The 27286-nt window shown below is 34.5% G+C and overlaps 1 protein-coding gene across 10 annotated transcripts in view; it reads right to left on the bottom strand.

The window, feature by feature from the left end:
- The window catches only part of LOC106669910 (tropomodulin), a 126897-nt gene that overhangs the window by 6922 nt on the left and 92689 nt on the right, over positions 1-27286 (bottom strand). For 7 of the 10 annotated variants that reach the window (XR_001341006.2, XR_002910723.1, XM_014399766.2 and 4 more), the window contains exons 2-5: positions 751-903; positions 516-683; positions 321-444; positions 42-262 (exon numbers count right to left, since the gene is read on the bottom strand). Coding sequence is in view for 8 of the 10 variants with exons in the window: in XM_014399766.2 (XP_014255252.1) it covers positions 42-262; positions 321-444; positions 516-683; positions 751-903 (666 nt within the window). In the remaining 2 variants the exon portion in view is untranslated. Of the gene's footprint in view, positions 1-41; positions 263-320; positions 445-515; positions 684-750; positions 904-4669; positions 5024-9591; positions 9668-13717; positions 13734-17555; positions 17580-27286 lie in introns of those variants that run through there. The other 3 variants (XM_014399769.2, XM_014399771.2, XM_014399772.2) reach the window with 3 other exon arrangements.

Raw genomic sequence — 27286 nt, 5'->3', positions numbered from 1 at the left:
TGTAAAAAGGAAAAAAAAAAATTCAACGATAAAACAAATACCCTAATATTATTCCAATTCAGAGTGAGAAGCTCATGGTCGTCGTCTTTAACCATTTGTATAGTCTTGTCCACATCGGTATCGTTCGGAGGTTCGACTGGGTAAACTTTCTGTTGTGTCGCTTTGGTGATGCCGTCCCAACCGAGTCCAAGCGGCTGTCCTTTGTTCAAGAGAGAAGCATGGTACTGATCTTGGTTCATCATCGAATGGAAACCGAGAATAGCTGTAAACAAAAGTACTTATTATCTCTGCGATGCGCTTTTAACATTTTAAGATCTAACCGGCCAAGTCAATAATTTCTTCTTGAGTCGCATCGCTTAAAGCTTGTTCATACTCATCTCCCAAGTCAATGGCGATCTGTTCTTCAGCCTCTTTCAATTTGACTGACACAGGTGGTGGAATCCACTATAAAAATTTTAGATAAACAATTTCATAAGGAACTTTTTTTTTGTTTTAATATAGAATTTTTTAAAAACCTTTTTGCCTCTAATTGTTCCAGCAACGAATGGTTTCAATTCAGGTTTATCTGGAGTTTCCAAGGCTTGCTTGTTAATGTGCTCAATCAACTTTTTCCTATCGAGAGGCCCGGTAGGACTCTTTTGACATTCGTAAGAACATCTTTGTGATGGCGGTAAAAGAGTATCCTAAAAGAATCATTTCAAATGTTACATTTCTCAATAAAATATATTTCAAAAGTTGTTAATCACTTACATCCGGGTCGACTTCTTTTACAAGCATACTGATTTCTTCTTGCGTGAGTTGTGATAAGAGTTGGTCAACGTCCATTTCGTCATATTCGGACAGATCTTTACCATACAACTTGGCTGCGGTCGTCATTGTCGACGTTTTTGTTGTTGAAGACGTCTGGAAAATGTAAAAATAACCCATGAAGCCTTATAATATTCAATAGGTCTGGAAGGTCATAAGTTAAGTGTGTTAAGATATGCAATGACACAATTCTTTGGTTTTCTCTAATTGGGAATCAGCTTAAAGGCAGTTAAAATTACAATTATATTAATCATTTCTTAAAATTACATTAATATATTTTGGTTAAATTTATCCTATAAATTCAGCATGAATTGTAAATGAACTGAATATAAAAAATGCACGATATTCTACAAGATCTGCAAAGAATTATGTTCTTATGTGGCTGCTATAATTAAAAAATTATTAGAATTTACAGCATTGAAGGAAGAGAAAATTTGAACTTTTAAGAAATAAAACCAATGATCAAATGAGATTTTTGTTATCTGGATTATGAACCAACAGAATGACCATTTCTGATCATACTAATCAACCAATCCTCCTTTTTTTTTGGTTTCTCAGGCAAATTTTGACATCTTGCCGGCCATTTACCGGCTCTTATTAAAGGAAAACATGACTGACTTATTTCTTAGTAATATTAGTCAACTCTTAGAGTCAATGAATATATAAATATTGGCTGAAAATTTGTTCCTAGGTCTTGCGATATACAGAAATAGTTGGAAAAGGATTGTAGACAGAACTTAAATACTATTTTCACCCTATAATTCAAAATATTCAAATGAGATTTATGTGCGATGTCCTCTTGAGATGTGTGGGACCTGTTTGTTAATTCTGATCTATCAATCCATGTTGTTTTGGTCTGTCCGACACATTTCAGCATTTTGCTAGTCTTTTACTGGCTCTTATTCAAAGAGGAAAAAAAGCGATGGCCTTATTTCTGTTTTATCAACAAAAAAAAACAAAAATCCTGTGATTTCCATTAGAGGATTGCAAGATGGTGAATCTAGTTTGGTTGTTTCCAATCATTTTGGTCTGCCGATCAGAGAAGTTTTGATCTGTCAGGCCAATACAGTAAGAACAGGCAGGTTCAAATAATTGGAAACACCAAAATTAGATTAAAATTTTTAAATCCATTGTATTTTTGATAAACTTATTATCAGCACAATTTTTTGAAAGTCTCTTAATCCCATGAATAACTAAATATTGGCAGAAAGTTTGTTTCTAGGGCTGGCAATGTATAAAAATAATCAGCAAAGGATTTCTGGCAGTACTTAAGCACTAATTTAATGAGTCATGTCATAAATTTTATCTGGAATTGGACAGCATTCAAATGGTGTTTTTGTGAAATTTCCTCCTGAGATCTATGGGATTATGAACTTTCAATTTGGATGATTCTGATCGTTTTGATTATTTGATCTGTCCGGAACATTTTGTCATAACGTCATTCACCGGCTCTTATTCAAAAGGGAAAAGAGACCGAATTATTTCTGTTTTATCAACTGAAAAACGGAAGAACAAAGATACTGTGAGATTTCCACTAGAAGGCTGCAAGGTGGTGAATCTGCAATTTGGCTGTTTCCAATTATTTTGGTCTGCCTATCAATGAAGTTTTGATCTGTCAGGCCAAAACAGTGAGAATAGGCAGGTTCAAATAATCGGAAACACAGCATTAGATTAAAAATTTTAAATGCATTTCATTTTTTTAAAATTATTAATTCAACATGGAAAATTGATTGAATTATTTCTGTTCTATCAACTGAAAAATAGAAGTATATAGAAACTGTGAGATTTCCACTTGAGGGGTCTGCAGGGTGGTGAATCTGTAATTTGGCTGTTTCCAACCATTTTGGTCTGCCTATCTGCGAAGTTTTGTTTTGCCAAAAACAGCGATAATAGGCAGGTTCAAATGAATGGAAACAACAAAATTAGATTAAAATTTTTTAAATGCATTTTACTTTGTTAAAATGAGTACAACTTTGACTGACTTAATCTAATTGATAACCAAACATTGGCTTAAAGTATGTTCCTAGGGTCTGGGTAATGTATAAAAAAAATTGGCAAAATATTTCTGACAGTACTTAAATATTATTTTAATCAAATCGTGTCAGGAATTCTGGAATTGGGCAACATTTAAATGAGATTTTTGTGAGAGTTCCTTTTGAGATCCGAGGGATTATGTGCCTACAGTTTGGTTGTTTCTGATCATTTTGGTCAGACAGATATAAACATCACAGGCAGACCAAATTCATTGGAAACTAAACAACAGATTCTGACCTTACAAGACCTCAAACAGAAATTTCACAATATTTATGCTATTTCTTTGTCGATATATTTTTTAAAATTTATTATCTGCACAAGTTTTGATTTACTCTTAACCTAGTGAATAATTAAATATCGGTTGAAATTTTGTCCCTAGGTCTGGCAATGTATAAAAATAATCGGCAAAAGATTTCAGAAAGTGCTGAAATACTATTTTAACCAAATTGTATCATGGTTTATGGCAATATTTAAATGAGGTTTATGTGAGATTTCCTTTCGAGATCTGAGGGATTATGAATTTACAGTTTCGTTGTTTCCGATCATTTTGGTCTGACAGATAAAAGCATCACAGGCAGAAAAAAATCATTGGAAACTAACCACAGATTTACACCTTGCAGACCTCATCGAGCAGAAATTTCACAGTATCTATGCCATCTCTGTTTGTCAATATTTTTTTTTTTTCTTTTGAACTTAGTATCAGCACAAGTTTTGATTTACTCTTAACCTAACAAATAATTAAATATCTGTTGAAAGTTTGTTCCTAGTTCTGGCAATGTGTAAAAATAAGAGGCAAAAGATTTCTGGCAGTACTTTAATAGTCATATCATAAATTTTGTCTGGAATTGGACGGTATTCAAATGGTGTTTTTATGAGATTTCCTCCTGAGATCTAAGGGATTATGAACCTTCAGTTTGGAAAATTCTGATCAGTTTGATCTGAAGGATATAAACATCACAGGCAGAACAAATTCATCGGAAACAACTAAACTACTGATTCGCCGCCCTGCAGACCTCAAACGGAAATTTTTTAATCTACGTTCTTCTGTTTGTCGATATTTTTTTTGTTAAACTTATTATGAGCACAAGCTTTTATTTATTCTTAATATAATGAATAATTAAATATTGGCTGAAAGTTTGTTCCTAGGTTTGGCGATGTAACTAACCGGCAAGGCATTTCAAGAGTACTTAAATACTATTTCTGTCAAATCATGCCATGATTTCTGTCTTTGACACAACATTCCAGTCTAAAAAAACAAAAACCATTAAGATTACAGGGCTAATGGTGAATAAGGATTTGACATTTGTTTTTTATTTATTGGTTATCCTTATTTAGCCTGTTTATTTTATTATATGTAATTATGGAAATTGGCTTGGAAGGGTTTATTTGTAGAAAAATTATTTGACTGCATCTGTTTCCAACTCATTACGACCCACTAGGCCAAACTGTCAATACATTTGCCGACCACGCCTACCCAATTGGAAGGTCTTTTGACAGAATATGCCCTGATGAAAAGTTCAGGTAGACAAATCGAAGTTAAAAGCGATGAAAGATTCCAAGGAAAGTTATTTTGAGGCTTATCTTTTTATTTAAAATCTCAACTTCAGCGGAAGGTGTCGGTTTCATTTAAAACTGGGCGTTGTTTTCATTATTGATTTTTTTTAATGAGTTTTAAACGCTGGGGATTTATCTGGGTCTCGTTGTTTAAAAAAGAATTGAAATAAGAATAGCTTTTTAATAGGGAAAAAGAAAAACAGATGGGTAAAATCAAGTCGTTTAATATCAACACGATAACCTGCCCGGGCGTGCTGTCACAAGAGCGGCTCACCTTTTATATTTGACTCCGTGTCGGCCTGGTTTGGGGCGGCGGCAAAGGGCCGAAAGGACGTGCGGCAAAGACGAACCGTCGGCGACCCGGGGGACAAGAAACACGCCCACTTCCAGTTCCAGGACAAACGGCAACTAGCACTCGGCGACTCGGTCTAGCGATATGACTTCCAGTTCCAGGACTCTAGCGCAGGCAGAATAAGGCGACGGTCAAAAGCCGAAAGCGTCGATACTAGCGACTCCACGAGGGGCCCGCCAGCGATTTTCGACCGAGATGCCTATTTTTTTTTAATTCACTTTCACACAAAAAAGGTGAAAGTCGGCTTACGGTCTGAAATGTACGGTAGATTTGGTATTTGCGCTATTTACCAAAAAAAAAAAAAAATCATTCCGGATGAATAATTTTTACTAGGCACATTTTAGGACTCAATCCACAAAAAATCCTAGTTTGGGCAAAGCCGAATCGACAAAATTGAAATCGATTCAAAAAATAAATATTGGGAAAAATATTACCTAAAACTACATAAAAATCTTCTAATTTAATTAGAAAACCTCAATACAATTAATTTATTTTCTGTAATACAATTTGAAATGGAAACATAGCTATGTTATGCCCCAATAAAAATGAGGGGGTACAAAAAACAACAAACAAAAGAGCATCCGCAGACCCATCAACCAGAGAAAATATACAAACACTGAAAAAAAGTCCATCCTGGCCTGGATTTGAAGATACATAGGTAATCCGGGAACGATGACGCATATAAGACAGCTTATATACTGGTACAAGTTGGCCACGATACCACTCGACCCCACTCATGAATTTAAAGAAAGAACGATTGCCAATGCAATAAAAAAATGACTGGGAATCTGCTGGAACGAAAAAAAGTATGTTTAAATTATTCCCATTTAAAAAGACAGGTCCCTGGACTGCAGAGACCAGGAATGGAGATAATTCCAGGTTGCGCATCCCATCTGCAGATTATGTAATGAGGAGGAGGAAACAGCCACTCATATCATCTTCGAATGCGAAGCAACAGTTCAATGGAGGTTTATCCTAACGTACGGAAAAGACTAATGGAATCAAATTGCAGCAACAACAGTCAATGACCTGATACTTCTAAGAAGAAGGCTTGAGTCTATTGACTGAACTAAGGAACTAGGAAGGTACAATAAGCCAGAAGGCTGCAGTGCCTGGGGCATACAAACCCCGCTTCCTAGTACCCTTTCCACCATACCATATCATACCAGGTTGTGCATAGATCGTACAAATATACACGGACATCTTCTAATGGGTTAGACCACTCAGGTGCCCAATAAAAATTGGGTGTTAAAAGCAATATAAAAAACAAAATACCATTCGCAGATCCATTAACCAGAAAAAATACGAACAACTGAAAACAGTCCATCCAGGCCTGGATTTGCATACACATAGGTGTAACCGGGAAAGATGACGCATATAAGACGGCTCATATGCTGGTACAAGTTAGCCACGATGGCACTCGACCCCTCTGGCGGATATAAAAAAGAATGATTGTCGATGCAATACAAAATGACAGGAGAATCCGCTAGACCGAAAGAAGGTTAAATTATTCCCATTTGAAAAAGACTTCGGTCCTTGGACTACGGAGGCTGTGTCTAGAATGGAACAGGTCTACCAGGTCATAAAATATCACACATGGACATCTTCTAATGGGTTAGACCTCGCAGGTGCCCAATAAAAATTGGGTGTTAAAAGCAATATAACACAAAATAGCATCCGCAGACCCATTAACCAGAAAAATATATTCGAACAACTGAAAATAGTCCATCCTGGCCTGGATTTGCAGACCCATAGGTGTAACCGGTATGCTGGTACAAGTTAGCCACGATGGCACTCGACCCCTCTGGCGGATATAAAAAAGAATGTTTGTCGATGCAATACAAAATGACAGGAGAATCCGCTAGACCGAAAGAAGTTTAAATTATTCTCATTTAAAAAATACATCGGTCTAGACTGCGGAGGCTGTGTCTAGAATGGAACAGGTCATACAAATATCACACATGGACATCTTCCAATGGGGTGAAGCCACGCAGGTGCCCAATAAAAATTGGGTGTTAAAAGCAATATAATAAAAAAAGAGCATCCGCAGATCCATTAACCAGAAAAAATATATGGACAACTGAAATGGATCGAAGTCAGTGGAAAAAAGTCCATCCTGGCCTGGATTCCCAGGCACGTAGGTATAACTGGGAATAAAGAAGCATCCAGCGAATTTAGAAAAGAACGATTGCCAATGCAATACAAAAAGACTGGAAAATCCGCTGGGCCGAAAGAAGTACGTTTAAATTATTCAAGACATCGGTCCTTGACCTGCGGTGGCTGGGTCTAAAATGGAACAGGTCATTACCAGGTGGTGAAAAAGTCATACAAAGACCATACCTTTTAAAGCCACGCAGGTGCCTGTTGTGTGGAGAAATTATTTCGGTAGAGCTCATAACAACGGAGAGCAAAGACTACTGTGGTGTAATGCGAATGAAATGTGGTGTGTGAATGCAATTTATGAGAATGATGAAGGGACTTATCTTTACTCCGAGGAATATCGAGAAATCTGAGGTGGTGTGAATGAACGGCGGTGTGTGAATGTACTTTATTAGTATGAATGAAAGACCTTATCCCCAATCACCTCGATGGACATCGAGTATTCTGGGATACTATGAACGAAGTCTAATGTGGTAAAGTAATTTATTAGCGTGAATGGTGGGGCTTATGTTCAATTACTCCGAGGAATATCGACTATCCTGGGTATAGGGACTAAGTCTGATGTTTGATTGCAAAGACTTATCACGAATTACCCTGAGAAATATCGAGTACTCCAGGGTAGTGTGAATGAATTGAGATGTCTGAATGTAATTTATTATCGAAATCGAAGGGCCTTATCTACAAATATTCGAGTACCCAGAGGTTGTGAGAATGAATTGTGGAGGGTAAATGTAATTTATTAGCGCGAATGGAGTTACGTATTTAATCAAAAAAAATCTTAGTACTCGAAGAAGAAGAAACGACGAAATACGAAAAATAATGTCTTCTATTGGTACGAACAGATTCCAAGACCAGAAGGATACACACAGGAAGAAGAAAGCTTAATAAAGGTTTGGGATATGAATAAAACCCTTAAGCTCTTAATATTAACGAAGAGCTCTAGATAACAACGAAGATTGGTCATTTGAATATTGGTCGGGAAGCTTAACATCGTCAAAAGGCTCTTTTTAACCTCAACCTTACATTGGTCAGAACCTATCCCTTCTGTCAAAGTTAAGAAAAATGTAAAAGATAAATGGAAACAACGTGGAGCATGGAAAAAATTTATATCGTACCAGCCCGTCAACATTTTGATTGAATTATCAGCGCTGATTAACTGTGATCAAAGGTCAAAAAATACAATTCACAAGCTCCTATATGTTTGCTTTTTTTCTGGATCAGAATAGTTTGTTAGGGCGAGTAAAATTCGAGTGAAGAGACTTTGTTTGAATGGTCACATATGATACCTTTAGGTTAGCATTAAAAGTTATTAAATTCACTAGTTTTCGTGGTCCGCTTGGCCAATTAATATCTTTCAATTAATAAAGGTTTTTAGTTGAGATAAAAAAGTCAGTGTCACGAGCGGCATTCGAACCCACGACCTTCGGCTAGATACGCCGCTACTCTACCACTTGAGCTATCGTAACTTCGATCCACTCGGACACTAACTTCCCATCTCAAAAAGGAGGGAAAATTCAAAGGTGTGGTTGAGATGGGAAGTTAGTGTCCGAGTGGATCGAAGTCACGATACTTTTTTATCTCAACTTAAAACCTCAATTAATTAAATGTAACAATTAAACTTTCTTTCCGCGCTTTTATGACCGATTTCCCCAAGAAAAATCATAAAAAATCTAAATATAACTTACAAGGGGAAATTATAGCCGTTCCAATTAAATATTCTTATAATGACTCAAAAATCAGAAAAATTTTAGTGGTAAAAAATCGATAAATGTAAACTTAATCACAAATTTATATTTAAGGTAGGTGCTAAAACAAAATTTCATTTTAGTTTCACGCCAAAACGAAAAAAAAATATAAACTAGTTTACTGGAAAAATATTTCGTTTTTATAAATATTTTGGTTATTAAATTCATTAGATTTCGCTGTTTCTAATAATTTCTGCCCATCCTCGCTGTTGTGACCTGATCAAAAACGACCATCCTATTTTTCCTTATTAATTAAATCCTTAATTATACAATTTAATGATATTCCTGTCCTATAATTCCTTGGAAACAACGATTTAAATTTGATTTTCAAATTGTAAAGCGGGCAACGAAACTGCGAAAAAATGACAAAAAATATACTTTTGGTTAGTTTCATTTTACAAAAACATCGAAATGGATACAAATTTCAAAACTGGAGTAAACCTATTTTTCACTTCAGAGAAAAAGCGATTCGTCAGGTACCGGGCCCTGCTTTCCGTGTTTTCACAAACAATTTTCCCGAGTGGAAATCTCACGAAAGGTCCTGGGATGAGAAAGTCCAGGAGAACTGGGTCATCCACAAGGCCGGACCTACGTACGCGTATCAAGAAATCAAGAGATGTACAGGCTCAATGAACATCTCCTAGTTGACGTAATCATCAAATCAGACCGGACGGCGAGACGGACGTGACAAAAGAGCCACTTGTAGAAAATGTCTAATTTTTCTCTCAAATGAACCGAAAAGGATCCTTAATTGAACCTCGTTCTCGAAGGTCCTTGATGATTTCGATCTAACCTTTAGCGCTGTTTCAACCTACAAAGCCACGTGTACTAATATCGTAAAAATTGCACTTAGTTAAAAATCAGTACAAATAATTTTTTTTTAAAGGCAATATTCGTATGATGAACATACTTAGGTGTAATTTGAAAGAAAATCTTTACCATTTTGACCAGTGATCTTCGCTCCAGTTAAACGAACCAGTTGGAGTGAATTTCGGTAAAATCCTTTTGGTCCAACCTAAAACATACAGTGTTGATTTCTTCAGATGAAAAATTGTTCTGGCTAAATCGAATTTCCATTTGGAATAATCGCGACCCGGAAAGCGGTCAGAAATTTCTGTCAGATAAGTCCAATAAGATTCATGAATTGTTTGTAATTCTAATACGGAGTTTTAATCTAATCTATTCGTCCCGATTCTATTTTTTTAATGGATAATCCTTATCGCGGACCCACGTTTGAGCTGTCCTCAAAATACTTTTAGGCCGTTTCGAAAAATCCACAGGCCCGAAGTCTTTAATAACCGATCCGATTGCAGAGTCGGCCTTGTAATTTATTCAAACATAATCTCCTGTAACATAATTGACGTTCAAGGAGCAAAACTGCCTTGGGAACAGTTATCATTGCGATATTGGTTAATGACTAATTTTTAAAATAATAGACGATATCCTACGACGGCTTTGAACTTCTCTGCTCCCAAGGCATTGCGAAATATGCCACTTCAAAACCCACTGTTATTATCATTATTTTGATAGACTTTAGATCTTTTATACAAAAATGATTATTTTGAACAATATTTCAAAACGGATCGTTTTTATCTCAGAATGGAATGAAGATCACCATAATCTGATTTTAGTGTGAGCTAATCAAAACAAACAAACGGGATAACCTTCAGATTTATAAAAATCTAACTGTTTATATATTCTTTATCTACTATAAATTTATAAACAAATAATAAATTATAAACAATTTTGATAATCACAAAGCCTGAATAAAAACTATTTTACACCTTATAGAAAATTTTTAAAATCCTCAACTTAACAAAAAAATACTCTTTACCTTATTATATTTATTAAGGTACAATGATAATTTATTTTTTCTGTCAGCTACCAGCAAACCAAAATCAACTGACAATGTAAAATTAACAAACGGTCATTCTAGATCAGATAATGGAATTAGAATATTTTTTAGGTTACTTAGATAGCTAGATTACATGTTAGGATAAACATGTAGATTTTATGTATTTAATAAAAATACACTTTTGGCATTATAATATGAAATGGATGAAAATTTGTTTTTAGATTCATTTAGATTTCGTGGTCCGATTGACCAAATAACATCTTTCAATTAATCTTTATGTAAGGAATTGGTCGAAATAAAAAAGTCAGTGTCACGAGCGGGATTCGAACGTACGACTGAAGTCACGATAGCTCAAGTGGTAGAGCAGCGGCGTATTTAGCCGAAGGTCGTGGGTTCGAATCCCGCTCGTGACACTGACTTTTTTTATCAACCAATACCTCAATTAATTTTTTTAGGTTGATCTCTTTAATGATGACGACACAGATGTGAAATAGAGGGTAGTTCACTATGAGATTTAAAAATATAAAAATAAAAAATGTGTAACGATAGACTGTAAATGGATTAAAATGCTGCAAAAATGCGTTTTCTAATTCTCTCTATGAAGAAAATACAATTTTTTTTCAAAATTTTCCGAAAAACGGATTTTTTCCACAAAAAACAACAACATATTTTCTCCGTTTAACTATGCAATTTTCATCGAAAATGAGATTGTTTTTCAAATCTTTAAATCGGCAAAAGACTGAGACATCTACTGGATCATTTCATTTCAACTGATAGCCGTTTTACCGGCACAAAATAGTAAATTTAAACACTCGAAGATCTTTGAAGAAATTCAAAAATTCACAAAACTTTATTGAGATTTGCGAATTTCGCAAAAACCGTTTCATTTTCAAAAACTTTAGACGTGGCTTGCTTGATAGTATCGGTACATTTTTTATGAGTATAATAGATCAAACCCCATAAAAACCTCGATTCATGTGAAAATCGTGATTTTAAGCAAAGTGGAAGATTTCATTCTTATCAATGGCATAATTTTTTGATGGAAATTAAAATAAAGATCGACTTAATTTGGTAAAAAAAGGGCACCAAAGCTAAGTTCACACTTTACGAATCTTGGCACTCTACTGCAGCAAGTTCTCGAAGTGCATTCCGTTACTTCTGACGCATTGTCTAGCACGTTTCCTTATTACTGCACATCGAAAGTAAACAATTCTCTCAGATACGAAGCTGCATTTAGTAGATTTATATTACACATTAAATAATTTTGTTGTACTAGGACTGACAGTCTAAAAGTCGGCTCTTTTCTAGATACAGAAAAAACAATCTGTTATCTTCAAAACCTTTGAGCTGTTTTCTTTTGTTTAGGTCAATCATTATTTCAATTTTATACTGTAAGACTCAGTTTTTCCTTTAAGAAGACATTTCTTTCATCTGTTTGAATTAAATCTTCCAGTTTGCTAGAAACCATGGAGGAGGTTTGACCAACCACATATCAAAAAAGAATTTTATTCTAAGCAGGTCAAACGAAGCTTATTAAATAAAACATTTTTTTTTTAAATTTGGGCAATGTCTAGGTTTTGTTACAGACTACAATTTTTTAAGTTCTTTAAAGATATTAAAATGTTTAAATTTTATAGGTTTGGGTTAGCGAAACGACCATCAATTGGGCTGAAAGGGGTCAGTTGATGTCTCATTCTTTGGACAATTTAATGTAGATTTTTAAAAAGACCTCACTTTTGATAAAAAGTGCATAATTAACGGAGAAGTTGTTTTTTTTTTTGGGGGGGGGAATCTGTTACTTTAAACGAATGAAAATGTCAGGTTTGATGATCTATTTTTGCTTAGAATATTTCTTAAATGCTCAGCTTAAATAAATCTAAAATAAAGTAGAAACCTGTTATTTTAACTATATTTTGATTTTAAACGATAACTGCAAAGGTTAAATAATTTATCCGCGTGTTATTTACAAAAAGGACGTTTTAACTGCGCTAATCTTAGAATTTTTTCGTCCTTGTTTTGACAAATTATCTCTCACTTGGAGACACTATAATTTTAAAAAAATCTGTTTCAAAGTTTCAACACATATTGGAAAATATATCAAAAAAATAACACATTAATGAAAAATAATAAATCTATTTATATGTACAAATTTTTAAAATATCAACTTGTCCAATAATCTTGACCAAATTATAAAAAAAAGATGACGCTCGGTCAAAAACTATCAGTAACTTACATTCATAAAATTAATTTATCGTAATGTCCGCTTGAAAATTTAAGAAAAAATCCGTTAGGCTAAATAATTTTTTCGATTCAAATTTTTCCGAATGCCAGAACAATAACTAACAGCTAAATCTAACTGATAAATTAATATATATTTTTTAACTAATAAAAAATCATCAATTGATGAAACGAGATTCTTTGTAACCATTTAATAAATATATATTGATATTATTTAAATATTTCGGTCGCTGTAAACAAATAAATCAGCACGGTTTTCACGGTGAATGAATAAAAAAAATGTTATCACAGGTTAATCTTGCTTTAAGATAACTCTTTATGTTATAAATTGTTCATAAATTGATTAATTGTTATAAAACTGAAAGAGACCAAGTTAAAAAAAATATATTAAATGAAATATATAAAGCTTCAAAATTTTTTGATTGTGGAAAAAGAGCCGTTAAAAGTTATATATTGGATTTACATAAATATTAAAAAAAAAAATAAATAAATAAATAAAGCACATTTTTAGATGGCAGATGGAAAAACATGAGTTGTTTAAGGAACAACGTTATTTTCTGAAATCGTTAATTATTTTAATGGAAGTTGTTTTATGCTTTTTTTGTAAAAAATAAGTCTTTCTGCACTAATGATGTTATTTGATGTATGAAATTTTTGTAATAATCGTTAGAATAATAATAAAGACATTAATAAAAGTGGAAATATGAAAAAATACCGTATAAAAAGTAGCCCAATTTATTATTGTCAATTTAAAAAATAAAATTCCAGCTATATTTTTTATTTCACGGCAATTTGATCTAGATTCAAGGTAAAGATTGGGCTTATTGAGTTAATGTCGGTCAAAGAATTAGTCAAAACACGCCACGCCCTGATGTTTTGCACGAACATATACGTTTCATCACGTACCAGAAACAAAATATACACTGGTTAAATTATCCACAGGAAAAATATAAAAATGTAAACAAAACTTACGTATAAAACAACAAGCAACCAATAAAATCCTTTTAAGAACAAGTGTACTCTGTCATGCCAAAGACGCGACTGGAATGGTCGTTGAAAGGCCGCGGTAAGGCAGAAAGCTTTGCTGGAGGGGATCCCCGTGAGAAGGGAGCGAGAGGCCAGTGATGGTGTCGTTAGGTAATACAATAATTACACATCCTTTACATCACGCAAATAATCGGGGCGAAATGTGTGCCATCTCGGTGGTATGGGAAAACAATGGGTATGACGTTCCTTGTGATCGGCTGATGACAGCACAGTTTGACTGATCAGTTGAGGTCACGAGAGAAAATAAAACAGAAACATCGGATTGGCTTTGAAAGCTGATTCCGTACAGTAAATAGTGTTAATGTATAAAATATGGTCAACGAAGGGTATGCTTAATCTTCATTTCATCTTATGCGGGCTGAGGGAGGTCAGCGACCTCACCTATGACATTAAACCGATGCACCGACGCTTTATCAAATACAGCAGGAAGAAATCACTTAGATTCCATTATGTGACCTTATTTGAATCTTTGTTTGTATAGTTTATATCATTACAATTAATTAAGGTTTTTAGTTGAGATGAAAAAAAGTTGATGTCCGAGTGGATCGAGGTCCCGATAGCTCAAGTGGTAGAGCAGCGGCGTATCTAGCCGAAGATCGTGGGTTCGAATCCCGCTCGTGCCATTAACTTTTTTTCATCTCAACTAAAAACCTTAATTAATTGTAATGTATTAATTGGTCAAGAGGACCACGAATTAGTGAGTTTATATCATTGTTGACATTACTCTTCATCACAGAATAAATTTTGTGTATTGCCTTTAATATGAGTATCAATCAGGCTTGTAGACCCTCCAACTTTAAAGACTGTTCGGAAGAACCCGAAAATATCAAACCCAGGATCAAGATAGACTATGTCCTAGTTGGTACAATTTTACTCCAAAACATAAACTTTTTTTTTTAAATCCTAGAAACCGTAAACAGTGTGTCGCATGGCCACATGCCCCCTTGAACAAACAGTAAGTTGTTTTGCAACGATACGGATTTCGAGTCCTTTAGCTCATCATCAGATTGAAGGACTTCCACAACCACGTCTCTTGACATGAATTGCAAAAGTCTTTATTTGCTTTATTATTACCTATGCCTATTACCTAAAAGTCTTTATTCATTTTTGCAATTCATGTCGAGAGACGTGGTTGTAGAAGTCCTTCAACCTGATGATGAGCTTAAGGGCTCGAAATCCGGATCGTTGCAAAACAACTTACTGTGAGTAGGAACTTTCTTTTTAAAAAGGATTGAACACCACACTCAGTCCATCATTCATCATTTCTACTAGAAGCTTAGGTCGAGTTGGGCTTTTGACTCTGAGCTTTATACTCGACAAAGTACATAAAGTTTTAAAAGGAAAGTAACCAATTTTTATCTGAAAAAGCTAACAACAATGCGAACCTCTTCCTGCTTCCAGATGACCCTTCACTACCATCTCAGGTCGATCATTTTGTACTAGGCACTGAAATACAGCCTATTATACCTAAAAATTGAGTAAAATTACTCAAAAATCATGTCAAAGACATCATCTCATAAACTTTAATAAGGCTAGAAAAGGTTGAAGTTAACGACGATGTAATTCAAAGCATGCGATGAACAAAAAGAACGAATTTGGCTTCCTACATACAACCGGTTATTAAATCCAGCCCGGCGAGTTGACAAAAAACTTCATTAATCTTAAAAATTGAAGTTTTATACTTGCGTATAACGAAGCGGGAAAATCTAACATAAGCCGTCCTCAAAGGCTCGTGTCAGTAACGGAATCTTTTCACTTCGTCCGTTAACAATGCACCACTTTAAGTATGGTCCAATTGAGCATACAAGGATGACAAAGAAATTTTAACAAATAGACAAAGCCAATGAAGGAAGCGGTAGACAGTATATTTGTATATTAGACAAAAACGGTTTAGTCGAGAAAAATAAGACCAGATATTACAAAATAAATCTCCTAGGGAATTAATATTTACTAATTAGGTAATCAACCATAACAATAGATAAACGTATTCTTTCAGAATATGGCTTATGTTAACATAAAAACACTACTTTTTCTTCAATACTATTTCACTCTTCTTGAATGTAATTAAGATGGACTAGCCTAGAACGTCGTCAAGAGCTATAGGTCATAAATGGTTTAAAAGAGTTTTGTTAATTTTTTTAAGTTATGACCAAAATTATGGGTGGTCTAAGAGTTAATAAACAGCTTGACGATCAATCATCACTATAGTTTGTACGTGACGTTTTGCCTTTTTTATTGAATGTTTGTTTGTTCTCTTTCTAAAATTTTTATTTTTAGTACGGTACGATACAGGACAGTTATGATGGACAAGAAATGGTTTTTTCAAGGTGGGCATTAAAGAGAAATTTATACTTTTTGGGCTAAGATTTTTAAAAATTTTTGTTAGGTCGAGATATCCATTTTATGCCCATGTACCGTAGTCATCATTGTCGAGAATTGAAACGTCAGAATATGGGGACTGGTGAACCAGAAACACTAAGGACGGTCAACTGTAGACAAAACTTTCAAACACTTGTTACAAACGTAAACAAGATCAAAAGTGTAATTTGTTATAATAATTTGGTGATAAGAAAATTACCTCTACTACTATTATATTGTAGAATGAAATAAAAACATGAATATTCAACCACTTTTTATTCCGACTTACTTCTTGATCATCGTTCGCTTTCATTTCTGAAAAACATCATTGCTGTTCGCTTGTGAAAATTGTATTTCATAACAAACCTTAAACCACAACAACTATCTAAAACTTGAGTCATAAATATGTAATCGTTGCTTCAAGAACTTTTTTATGAATCATATCAGGAAAAGTTAGCCGTTCGTTGACTAACAACTTCGATACGTTTCTTCCAATTATCACAATTAAATTGATTAAGACAAATTGCAATTTGTTGTTTTACAAGATTCCTTATTATTAAAGGGCTAAAATTAGATTTTAATGTACATACTTTGAAACAAGATAATTTAAAAAAAAGGTTTGAATATGATGGTAGATCAATCGCCGCCAAACGTCATTGTCGGACGTAAGTAACCTCACACGGTCCTTTTTTCCCAAAGGATGTCACGAAACTGTTCACCGTGAAAAAACGGGATAATTTGAACTATCAAAAAATCAACTGTGCAAACTATGCGAGACGTGCGTCTCGCTACTTTTTCGGCTATTTTTATATTTTTTACTGAGTACGATTATATTTGACACAATAGGAACTGGCACAATGTCGTTATAATCTACTTTGACGTTGTAGTTATTGTATCGATCATAAAGTGTCGTAATTGCCTATATTTCATTTTTGATTTTTAATAATTTATTTTATAATAGAAAAATAATGACCCACTGATATGAAATTGCCTGAAAAACTACAAATGTTCGTGACTGTATTATGTAACACGTTTTCTTGTCCATGTTGTAAAACTAATACAATAAATGATCAATTTCAATCATTCTGTCAAAGCATAAATCACGTTTTGTAACATAAATCATCCATATCAGCTGTCTCGTCTGTCTCTTATTTATAACAAATGCATTATATTTAATAGTTTTTACGATTTAAAGTTCAATCTAGTGGCGTCGATGGCCGCAACGGTTGAGACGTTGATACGGCACTGTAAAGTGTAAAGTATCCGAGTTCGGATCCAGCGACCCTGCATTCAAACCGACCTATTTACAAATGGGCTTTTTTTCAAAACATCGGCACTCCGAGGGTTCATATAACCTTGTAGTTGAAAAAAAAAGTTCAATCTACTATAACCATACAATTCTTACCATAAGACGTCAAAGAACCAGTTTAATAACATGATGAGCAGTATTAAATTGCCTTATAGGTGAATTTTGAGTAGTCGTATCATTTAGTCGAAAGTAAAAGTTTACAAACTGATTTGTTTCTTCTGTATAACCTTTCGTTTAATAATTTTGCAGTTTGGAATTCTTTTACAAAACACCGATTCGATGGTGACTTTTAGCGGGCGAAAAGTCGAAAGTGATTTCATCAAATATACATTTGGAATATAATCGAGAAATAGAAAGCATTTTATTTAACTACTTTTACTTTACTAACTTACGCAAGTCCGTGGGCGAAATTAACTAAATAATCCAAGTAAAGCTGTCGTTTATGGTTAAGAAAGTGCGACACGGGAAAAAGCCTACGTTCATCCATTGAGAGGAGAAATAAAGCATAACTATCGCAAATTTTACTATTTACTATTTATAGAGGACTGTGGGCAACGTTGACCCCCATGGACTGACACATGTCCGTTCATAAGGCTCTTAACTATAAAATAAAAATAAAAACATTGAAAAAGCAACATACCTCACCGATTGTGTATATATTTAAATAATTAAGGATCAAAGAGAGAGCGAGAGAGAGAGAGAGAGAGAGAGAGAGAGAGAGAGAGAGAGAGAGAGAGAGAGAGAGAGAGAGAGAGTGAGAGAGATATGAGAGAGGGAGAGAGGTAGAGAAATGAAAGTGTAGAAGATTGGGTGGGAATGAGTGAGCGAGGGAGGGAGTAGTTGAGGGAGAAAGGGAGATCGAGGGAGGGAGGGAGAGGGAGAGATGAGAGCGTAGAAGATTGGGTGGGAGTGAGTGAGCGAGCGAGTGAGAGTGAGAAGGAGAAGGGGAGATCGAGGGAGAGTGAGGGGGGATGGAGAGAGGGGGAGATCGAGGTAGAGGGAGAGAGAGATGAGAGTGTAGAAGATTGGGTGGGAGTGAGTGAGCGAGCGAGTGAGAGTGAGAGGGAGAAGGGGAGATTGAGGGAGAGTGAGAGTGGGGGGAGAGGGAGAGAGGGGGAGATCGAAATAGAGGGAGAGAGAGACGAGAGTGTAGAAGATTGGGTGGGAGTGAGCGAGCGAGTGAGAGGGAGTGAGAGAGGGTGAGGGTGAGGGTGAGAGAGAGGGAGAGGGAGAGGGAGAGGGAGAGAGAGAGAGAGAGAGAAAGACGTTTAATAGACCTGGAATTGGATAGATAATTGAATAAATAATTATATAGAAATAGCGAGGCAGACAGACTGACAGGTCAGTGAATTTGAATACCAATAGTTTTAAAAAAGGAAAATAGATTTATGTAGACTTGAATATAAACATATTTAGCAATACAATGTATAAATCATGTACATACTTTAAAATAATCATTTTTAGGTAGATGGATTGGAAGAGAGTTGTATTGAATTGGTTGATAAATCAAGTCCTGCCTGAAAGAGTTGATACATTGATTGTTCGGATATACTATTATTGGATATTGAATAAATACATTACACCGACCACTGGTTTTTGCACGAAAAAATGGAAAAACTTTGGAAATGCATATTTTCTCACCCTTTTAAGTCACAGATCTGCGCTAGGCCTAATTTTTACGCTCAACAAGATGGCTTTTTGAAATGTTTTCCTAGCTTCAGACATTTTAATTTAATATGTTAATTTTTACGAAAACTTCTAATTGCGCTGTGAAGCTAGAAAATTGCCCTGTAGGGGCGCACTATAGCAATCGATAGGAAATTTTAATTAGCTTTCAATTGGTCACCTTCCACTTTGCCCGATTTCTCAGCCGTTTTCGAGTTATTGCGATTTTGGGGCAAAAACGTGGTTTTTTACGCGCTCATCGAAAAAACGACCACTCTTTCTCTTTGTATCCAAAAAAGGTAAAAATTTGAAACTAGACTAAAAAATATTAAACATGATTTTTTTTTTCAAGTTCAAGAGAAATTCAGCCGCCTATCTAAAAAGGACACCCTGTATAGGTATAGTGATTACACAGATGGTTCATTAAAAACTTTGATAGGAAAGATGGATAATAAAACCATAAAAAATAAGAACAAAATAGATATAAAGCTTGATACATACGTGAAAAGGAAATGATAGATTAGTAGTTTTGTAAACAAAAATATTTTCTCTCAGACCTTCCAATCAATTAATAATCAACAAACCGGCACAGGATATTTGAATTGTGAATAACAGGTCCGTCTGTTTTCGCTATATGATCGTGTTCGAAAGGTCCGTCAGATGATATAACGCGAGCTCACCTACACGAAAACCTTCCAGATTCCAGCACGAGCTTTGTTAAGATTCCAAAGGTTCTGCAAGCTATTGTGAGCAATTATTCCATAGAAAAATTGCTAAGTGTTGCCCACGGTTGCTGTAAATGCAATGAAACACTTAAATAAGACGAACACGGGATTTACAAGGAGCTATTTCACGGCTGCGGTTTCACGTGTATCACAATTAAATGTTCACCTTTCACTTGTCTCGGATTCAAACCGGTGGGTACTCTCGTAAAAGTCCGCAAACTTCTTGGGTTCACTGCATTCACACTGTTCGAAAATATTATCGTTTTTTAACATTATTATCATGATGAAAGCCTGAATCATTTATGCTCCAATTGCTTTGTAGAAGGCTCTAGCGCACTATGTCAACCGACTCCAGAAAAAGTGAGTATTTTTACAGAAGATTTGGTTCATATCAGCATAAGAATTCAAGTTTTCTTTCCTCTTCTTATTAATATTTAATAGCAACGAGTTTTAGTATTACTAAAACTTCATTGATCGAATATGTCAAGGCACATAATTTTGAAAATTAAGGTGGATCTTGTGGATCTTAAGTATATATTCGTATCATTACATTTCGTGGTCCGATTGAACAAATAACTTCTTTCAATTGATTAATCTTTATATAAGGTATTGGTTGAAATTAAAAAGTTAGTGTCACAAGCGGGAATCGAACCCACGACCACGCTAAATACACCGCTGCTCTACCATTTGAACTATCGTGACATCGTAGATTGTATCTAAGAAGTTAGAGCAGCGGAGTGTATAGCAGAAAGTCGTGGGTTCGAATCCCGCCCGTGACGCTATTTTTTTCATTTCAACCAATACCTTACATAAAGATTACATATTCATACTTAAACTAGCCTTGAAATGTTTGCATAATTAAACATGATTTATTTTTCTTCTGTAAAAATTATCTATGCTACTGGTATTATTTTGAGATATGTGTGGTGTTTAGTGACCGTCAGTTAATGATTATTTGAAGATCGTGAAATGCGATCTGGTGTGACGTAGGTTTTAAAAAAACATTTTCTTTATCGTGTCAACGTTTCGATCTTTAATGAGATCATCTTCAGGGCCTGGGATTTAAAAACATTGTTTAAATTTTATAAATACATGTGAGATGTGAAAAAGAGAAAAATGAATTTATACAATACTAGAAAATTTTACGTATAATTTATATAATAATATAATTTTTTAAAATTTTATATATAAAAATTTTTCTAGCATTGTATAAATTCATTTATTTTCTTTTTCACGTCTAGGTATTTGTAAAATTTAAACAATGTTTATAAATCCTAGGCCCTGAAGATGATCTCAATAAAGCTCGAAACGTTGGCACGATAAAGAAAATGTTCTTCTAAAACCTACGTCACTCCAGACCGCCTCTCACGATCTTCAAATAATCATTTTGAGATATACTGATCATGTCGAGCCAATTTTTTGCATGCCAAACATAGCTTGATAGGAAAACGTGAAAAACATATCGATACGTAAAAAGTACAGTTTCAATTCATCTTATACAACTAGAACGTTAAATCATAATAAGGCAAAAAAAAAGAAAAAAAAAGCGAAACTATTGAGGTTAATCATAGATAACAAGCGTTACCGTGATGCAGTGATGATCGAATAATGATTAGACAGGAAATATGCAAAAAATGTTCTGTCGTATGATTGATTGGTTTTAAATATTTTTTTCAGGCTTAATAAAATAAACGAAATTTGATTAATTATATCTCTTCCTGCTTCAATTGGTATTACTTTCGACAGGAAGTCATTGGAGAGAACGGGAGTGAAAGTAGTTGGAACGACCGGCGCTTGAGTAAAAGGTAAAGAAATTGGAAAGGTGATCCGGAGACGGTCTATTATCTCCAGATTGGCAGATTCGTCGGGGACCAGAGGTTACCGAGGTCACTAGGTCGTGCAATTGTCAAATGGGGTAACAGACAATCGCCAATGCCGGACCGATCCAAATGAGGAAACCGTTAGTGACGGTATCCAAAGGTTGAAATTACTCCGGGATCGTCCCATTTACGGGGGGAACGGAGAGAAAAACGTCGGCTACTATTTTTTTCGGTAATATCAAAGTCTTCTGTAACACAAGAATGACGTTAAGACAACGGTAACGGACGGCGAAAAGATTGCCGTTGTTCCACGGAAAAAAAGAAAGGAAGTTAGAGTAGTGGAACTTTTGTAACTTTGGTCTTTCTAGAGTAAAGCATAGGCACGATTTGAATGTTCAGTGATCACATATTCTGTCATCACAAAGAACCGATGTCAGGGTTGGTCCTTGGTGTTTTGTCTAACAACTATTCATTTGCGGTCGTTGGAGGACGATGCAAGGTGATACTTAATATTGAAAACTGTAATTTGACCTCTTATATTCACAAAGTATAATGAAAAAATTGTTCGATCTTGAAATTTTTCTTAATATTGCTCTAACCCCCAGTAAATATTAAATGGTGTCAAATAATAATAAAATAGTAAATAATAAACAAAATCGATAGTTCAAAGGCTTCATAAAATTGTAATATCTACCCAAGAGAATCCAAGATATTAACTCACAGTTTAATAGCAAATCAACATTGACTTACTTATCATAGATTTTTCTTTTCACGTTTGTGTTATTTTATCTCCACATCTTATTGTATTTATTGTTTCTGCTGGGTTAGTTTAGTGGATTTTCATTTGTCTTGAGATTTCTCTTCCTTGACTATTTGTCCGTTTGCTCAGTTTTTTCGTAGTTTTATGTAAGCTTTATTATTACCTTAACAAAAACTACCATACTTATAAATGATGTTCTTCTCTGTCTTTACTCATTAGTTGGTCGTTATTATTCTTTCAGTCTTTTCGCGAGCTGTTAATTCGCTTGCTATTTATGTTTATCTTATTGAAGTGTCATGTTTCTCTCTTAACCCATAATTCATTTATTTCAGGCTCTTAACTCTTAGTTTATTATTGTCTTTCTCTGTTTTTATACTTATTAACAAAAATAAATTTCTCTAAAGTAAATTAGTGCCTTAAACTTCTTATTTTTCACCTCTTGTTTATTGTTGTCTTGAGTATGCACTTTATCTTCGATTTCTTCTCAATTTTACTTTACGTTAGAATTGATTTCAATATATATCGGGAAATAGATAATAATGAATTATTACATTTTCTGAGTAAATACATTCTATTTATATATTTATTTTGCGCTAGCAGCCTGGTTCCGTGTTTCTTGGTTCGTTCCTCTTGACAAGCTGATCTGTTTTCTTTTTTATTTCTTCTTTTTCTTCTCAATTTTCTCGTTTATCGTACTTATTATCACATCCATTATATTTCGTGGTCCGATTGACCAAATAACTTCTTTCAATTAATTAATCTTTATGTAAGGTATTGGTTGAGATAAAAAAGTCAGTGTCACGAGCGGGATTCGAACCCACGACCTTGGGCTAAATACGCCGCTACTCTACCACTTGAGTATCGTCACTTCGATCCACTTGGACACCAACTTCCCATCTCAAACCACCTCGTGAATTTTCCCTCATTTTGCCATTACTACTACTACTACTATATGTCTTTACTGTTTAATATATATATATATATATACAAAGTACGACATTTGAAAAATGGCAAAAAGAAAGGAAAATTCCAAAGGTGGGTTGAGGTGGGAAGTTGGTGTCCGAGTGGATCGAAGTCACGATAGCTCAAGTGGTAGAGCAGCGGTGTATTAAGCCGAAGGTCGTGGGTTCGAATCCCGCTCGTGACACTAACTTTTTCATTTCAACCACACCCTGCATAATGATTAATTAATTGAAAGAAAATTATTTTATAAAGTTCATTTAATGACTTGCATTTCTTATTTTTCTTCTCTTATTTGTGTATTGTTCTGAGTAAGCACTATTTCTTTGATTTTATCTCACTTTTACTTTAAGTTAGACCGGGTTTAAACGATAGAAAATTCTTAATGATGAATAATTATTATATTTTCTGATTGAATAAATATAATTTTATTTATTCATTAATTTGTGGAGTTCTTATAGCTTTGGCTTGATGTTTCTGGGTTCGTTCCTCTTGACTTCTTGATCCCCGTTGTCGTTCTTCTCAATTTTCTAGTTTCTCCTACTTATTAGCTCAGACAAACCGTTTTCCTGGAGTAAACTTGAAGTTGAGTGAGTTCCTGTCTTTCTTTTTCCCACTCATTAAATTCATTTTCTTGTGAAAGCGTTCTTCGGCAAATATTTTCTCGTGTTTCGACTTTAGGTTTTACCATTTCATCTATTTACTTAAAAGGTCAAAAACAGAAAATCGTTTATTCTTTTCGGCATTTTCTTTCACTTCTGTTTTCTTCTCATTAATCCATTCTGTATTTTGTAAGAAAGCTCACTTCTTCAGAAAATAGTTTCCTATTTATAGTTTAAGTGGGCAATTATAATTTGCATTTAATTTGGTTATATTCGTTCATAAAAACTTTACTTCCTTGTAAATACATTTTTTTGCCAGGCCTGTTCTTGATTTTCTTTCTTACATATTTCTTATTCTTAACTGATTGTTGATGGTATTTTAACATGGATATGTTTTTGAACTGGACATACAACAATTTTTTGCTTGATCATTTTCACGTAACCAAGGAATGCACATTGATTTTGGCTAGGTTAGGTAGGGTTAGGATTAGAGATAGGTTAGGTTTAGATAGAGTCAAAGTTAAGGTTAGGTTAGGTTAGGTAGTGTCACCTTAAGAATCCTTAAGTTAAGAATGGATCAGGTTAGGTTTAGGTAACCGTTAGGATTAGGGTTTGGGAGGGTTAGGTTAAGTTTTGTAGAGTTAGAGTTGGGGTTAGGTAATCAAGGTTACGGACGGATCAGGTTACATTAGGTGGAATTAGAGCACAATGGATCTACTCAGGTCATTTCGGCTGCGTCTTTTTTCCCCCCTAGGTAGAGTTAGAGTTAGTTTTCTTGAAAAAACTTTATTCTTTGGACAAAAATCTGGACTATGCAGAGGAAGATTGATATTTTTATAATTATGCTATTTTCGGTTTATGAAATTTATAATGGCTGCGGTTTTAAAATACTTTCAACAGTTGCCTTTTACCAATTAGTAATTGGACAGCCAAGTTTATGCAACATCCTATTCACTTGAATGCAAAGTTTCATCATACTTCATTAGCATAATATTCATGTTTTTTTAATGTTTATTCTTAGGTGTTATAGTTGTTTTATTTTATAAAGGTTTTTAGAATTTAGTTTTAATTAGGATGGCAGAAAGTTGTAAAACCTCACGTCAAATAGTTTCTTGAAATTTCAATATCTACTTTAGTTTAAACGCCATCCCTCAACAAAATTTATGTGGTTCAAGGGAATAAATGTAAAAGGTGAGGGTTTTGTCGTTTGGTATTGATTTTTAAGAAGGAATGCGTCCCTAATCGAACTTAACTTTGGAACGTGACTCTTGCTTTGTCGTAATGCCAGAAGAATGCCAGAGCCCTGCTGACACACTGGCTCAGTTAATACTGTGTTAACTGTATCCCGCATTAAACAACAAATCGGCGGAAATGAGAGATAAGAAAGGCCGTTTTTTATCCCTGTATTTTACCTGTTCACGGCACTGGAAAGATTCCATTCTTTGGCTTTTGTTGAAAAACGAGACCCGGGTCACCGGAACGTCTTATGGTCAACGGGTCCGAACGAAAAATGTCATTACAGTTCTGGCATTCAGCTAGAAACCGTTAAACTATCTGTGATAATATATTTTTATAATGGAACGTTTTTATTGTTAATTTTTAAAAAAAATCCATGTCTTTTTCAATAGGAAGAGAGTGTGTCTGATTAGAATTACAGAAATATTAATATATATGCGATATGAGAGAGGTTTATGGTTTTTTCCTTGGTATAACAATAAGAAATAGTTTTTAAACGTACTTGATTTAGTAGATATAACAATTTCGATAAATTAGTTTATTTAAAATAAATCAACTGATTGAATTTTTAAAATAATTTTTAGTAATTACACATGGGGTCGATGTTGCTTTGGTTGCCAGGTATCAACAACATTGGTCCGCCTATTCTCGCTGGTTGGTTTTGTTGTATTATTTTGATGGAATGGCATATCTCTAACATTCTTTCGAAGCTATTGTGTCGACCTCTTGTGATCAACTCTGATTTCTCTCATTCCTCGATGAAAATTGGAAAACAAACAAAAATCGCCCAGATCATTTTAAAACTGATGAAAGAAATTCCAAACCAAACAAATTTGATAAATAGCGAAGTCCTTTATTAGTTTATTTCAATTAATTATTCTTTCTATGTAAGGTCTTGGTTGAGATGAAAAAGTTAGTGTCACGAGCGGGATTCGAACCCACGACCTTCGGCTAAATACGCCGCTACTCTACCACTTGAGCTATCGTGACTTCGATCCTCTCGGACACCAACTCTCCATCTCATACTACAACCGTTCGAATTATCCCTCTTTTTGTCATTTTCAAAGGTCGTGTAATCAGGATTGGATTCTCAGCGTTCTGGTTTTATCTGAACCAAGACCTTAAATAGATAGAATAATTAATTGAAAGAAGTAACTTGGTCAACTGACCACTAAAACGTAAATAAATTTGTTAGTTTATTTAAACTAAATCAACTCATTGAATTTTTAGAAATTTTGGGGAATTACTCTGGTCCGCCTATTCTCGCTGGTTAATTTTGTTGTCCTAATTTGATGATTGTATGGCATATCTCTAACATACTTTCGAAGGTATATCCAGCAGTGAAACTGTTTGATACTTCATCTATGATTTTTTTCACTTTCTTCACTGAAAATTACAAAACAAACAAAAATCGCCCAGATAATTTTACGAGTGGTGAAAAGAAATTCCAAACCAAACACATTTCATAAATAACAAAGAACTTTATTAGTTTATTTGAAGTAAATCAACTTAATGAATTTTTAGAAATTTTTGGCAATTACTCTGGTCCGCCTGTTCTCGCTGGTTAGTTTTGTTGTCCTAATTTGGATACTTCATCCATGATTTTTCCACTTTCTTCAATGAAAATTCCAAACCAAACAAATTCCATAAATAACAAAGAACTTTATTAGTACATTTGATGTAAATAAACTCACTGAATTTTAAGATTTTTTTTGTATTTGCGTATAATTTTCAGGGTTCGTTGTGCGTTGTTGGTAGTATCAACAACTCTGGTCCGCCTATTCTCGCTGGTCTATTTTGTTGTCCTACTTTGATGGTAATGCGGCATACCTTTAATATTCCGTCAAAGGGATACCCATCGGACCATGTAACGGCCACTTGACCGCTTGATGCATCAACCCTGATCTCACTTTCCTCGATGAGAATTACAAAAACCCAGATCATTAAGTTTCCTAGTGAAGAGTAGCAATTCCAACAATGGACTTTCACACTTTTTTCTCCACGACCGATCCGGGAATTTGTAGGTCAGTAAGAGCTTGGCAACAGTCCACACCGAGTG

Source organism: Cimex lectularius, unplaced genomic scaffold (assembly GCF_000648675.2).
Source record: "Cimex lectularius strain Harlan isolate CLEC.00 unplaced genomic scaffold, Clec_2.1 scaffold20, whole genome shotgun sequence".
Lineage (NCBI taxonomy): Eukaryota > Metazoa > Arthropoda > Insecta > Hemiptera > Cimicidae > Cimex > Cimex lectularius.
This window is presented reverse-complemented; position numbering and strand designations above follow the sequence as displayed.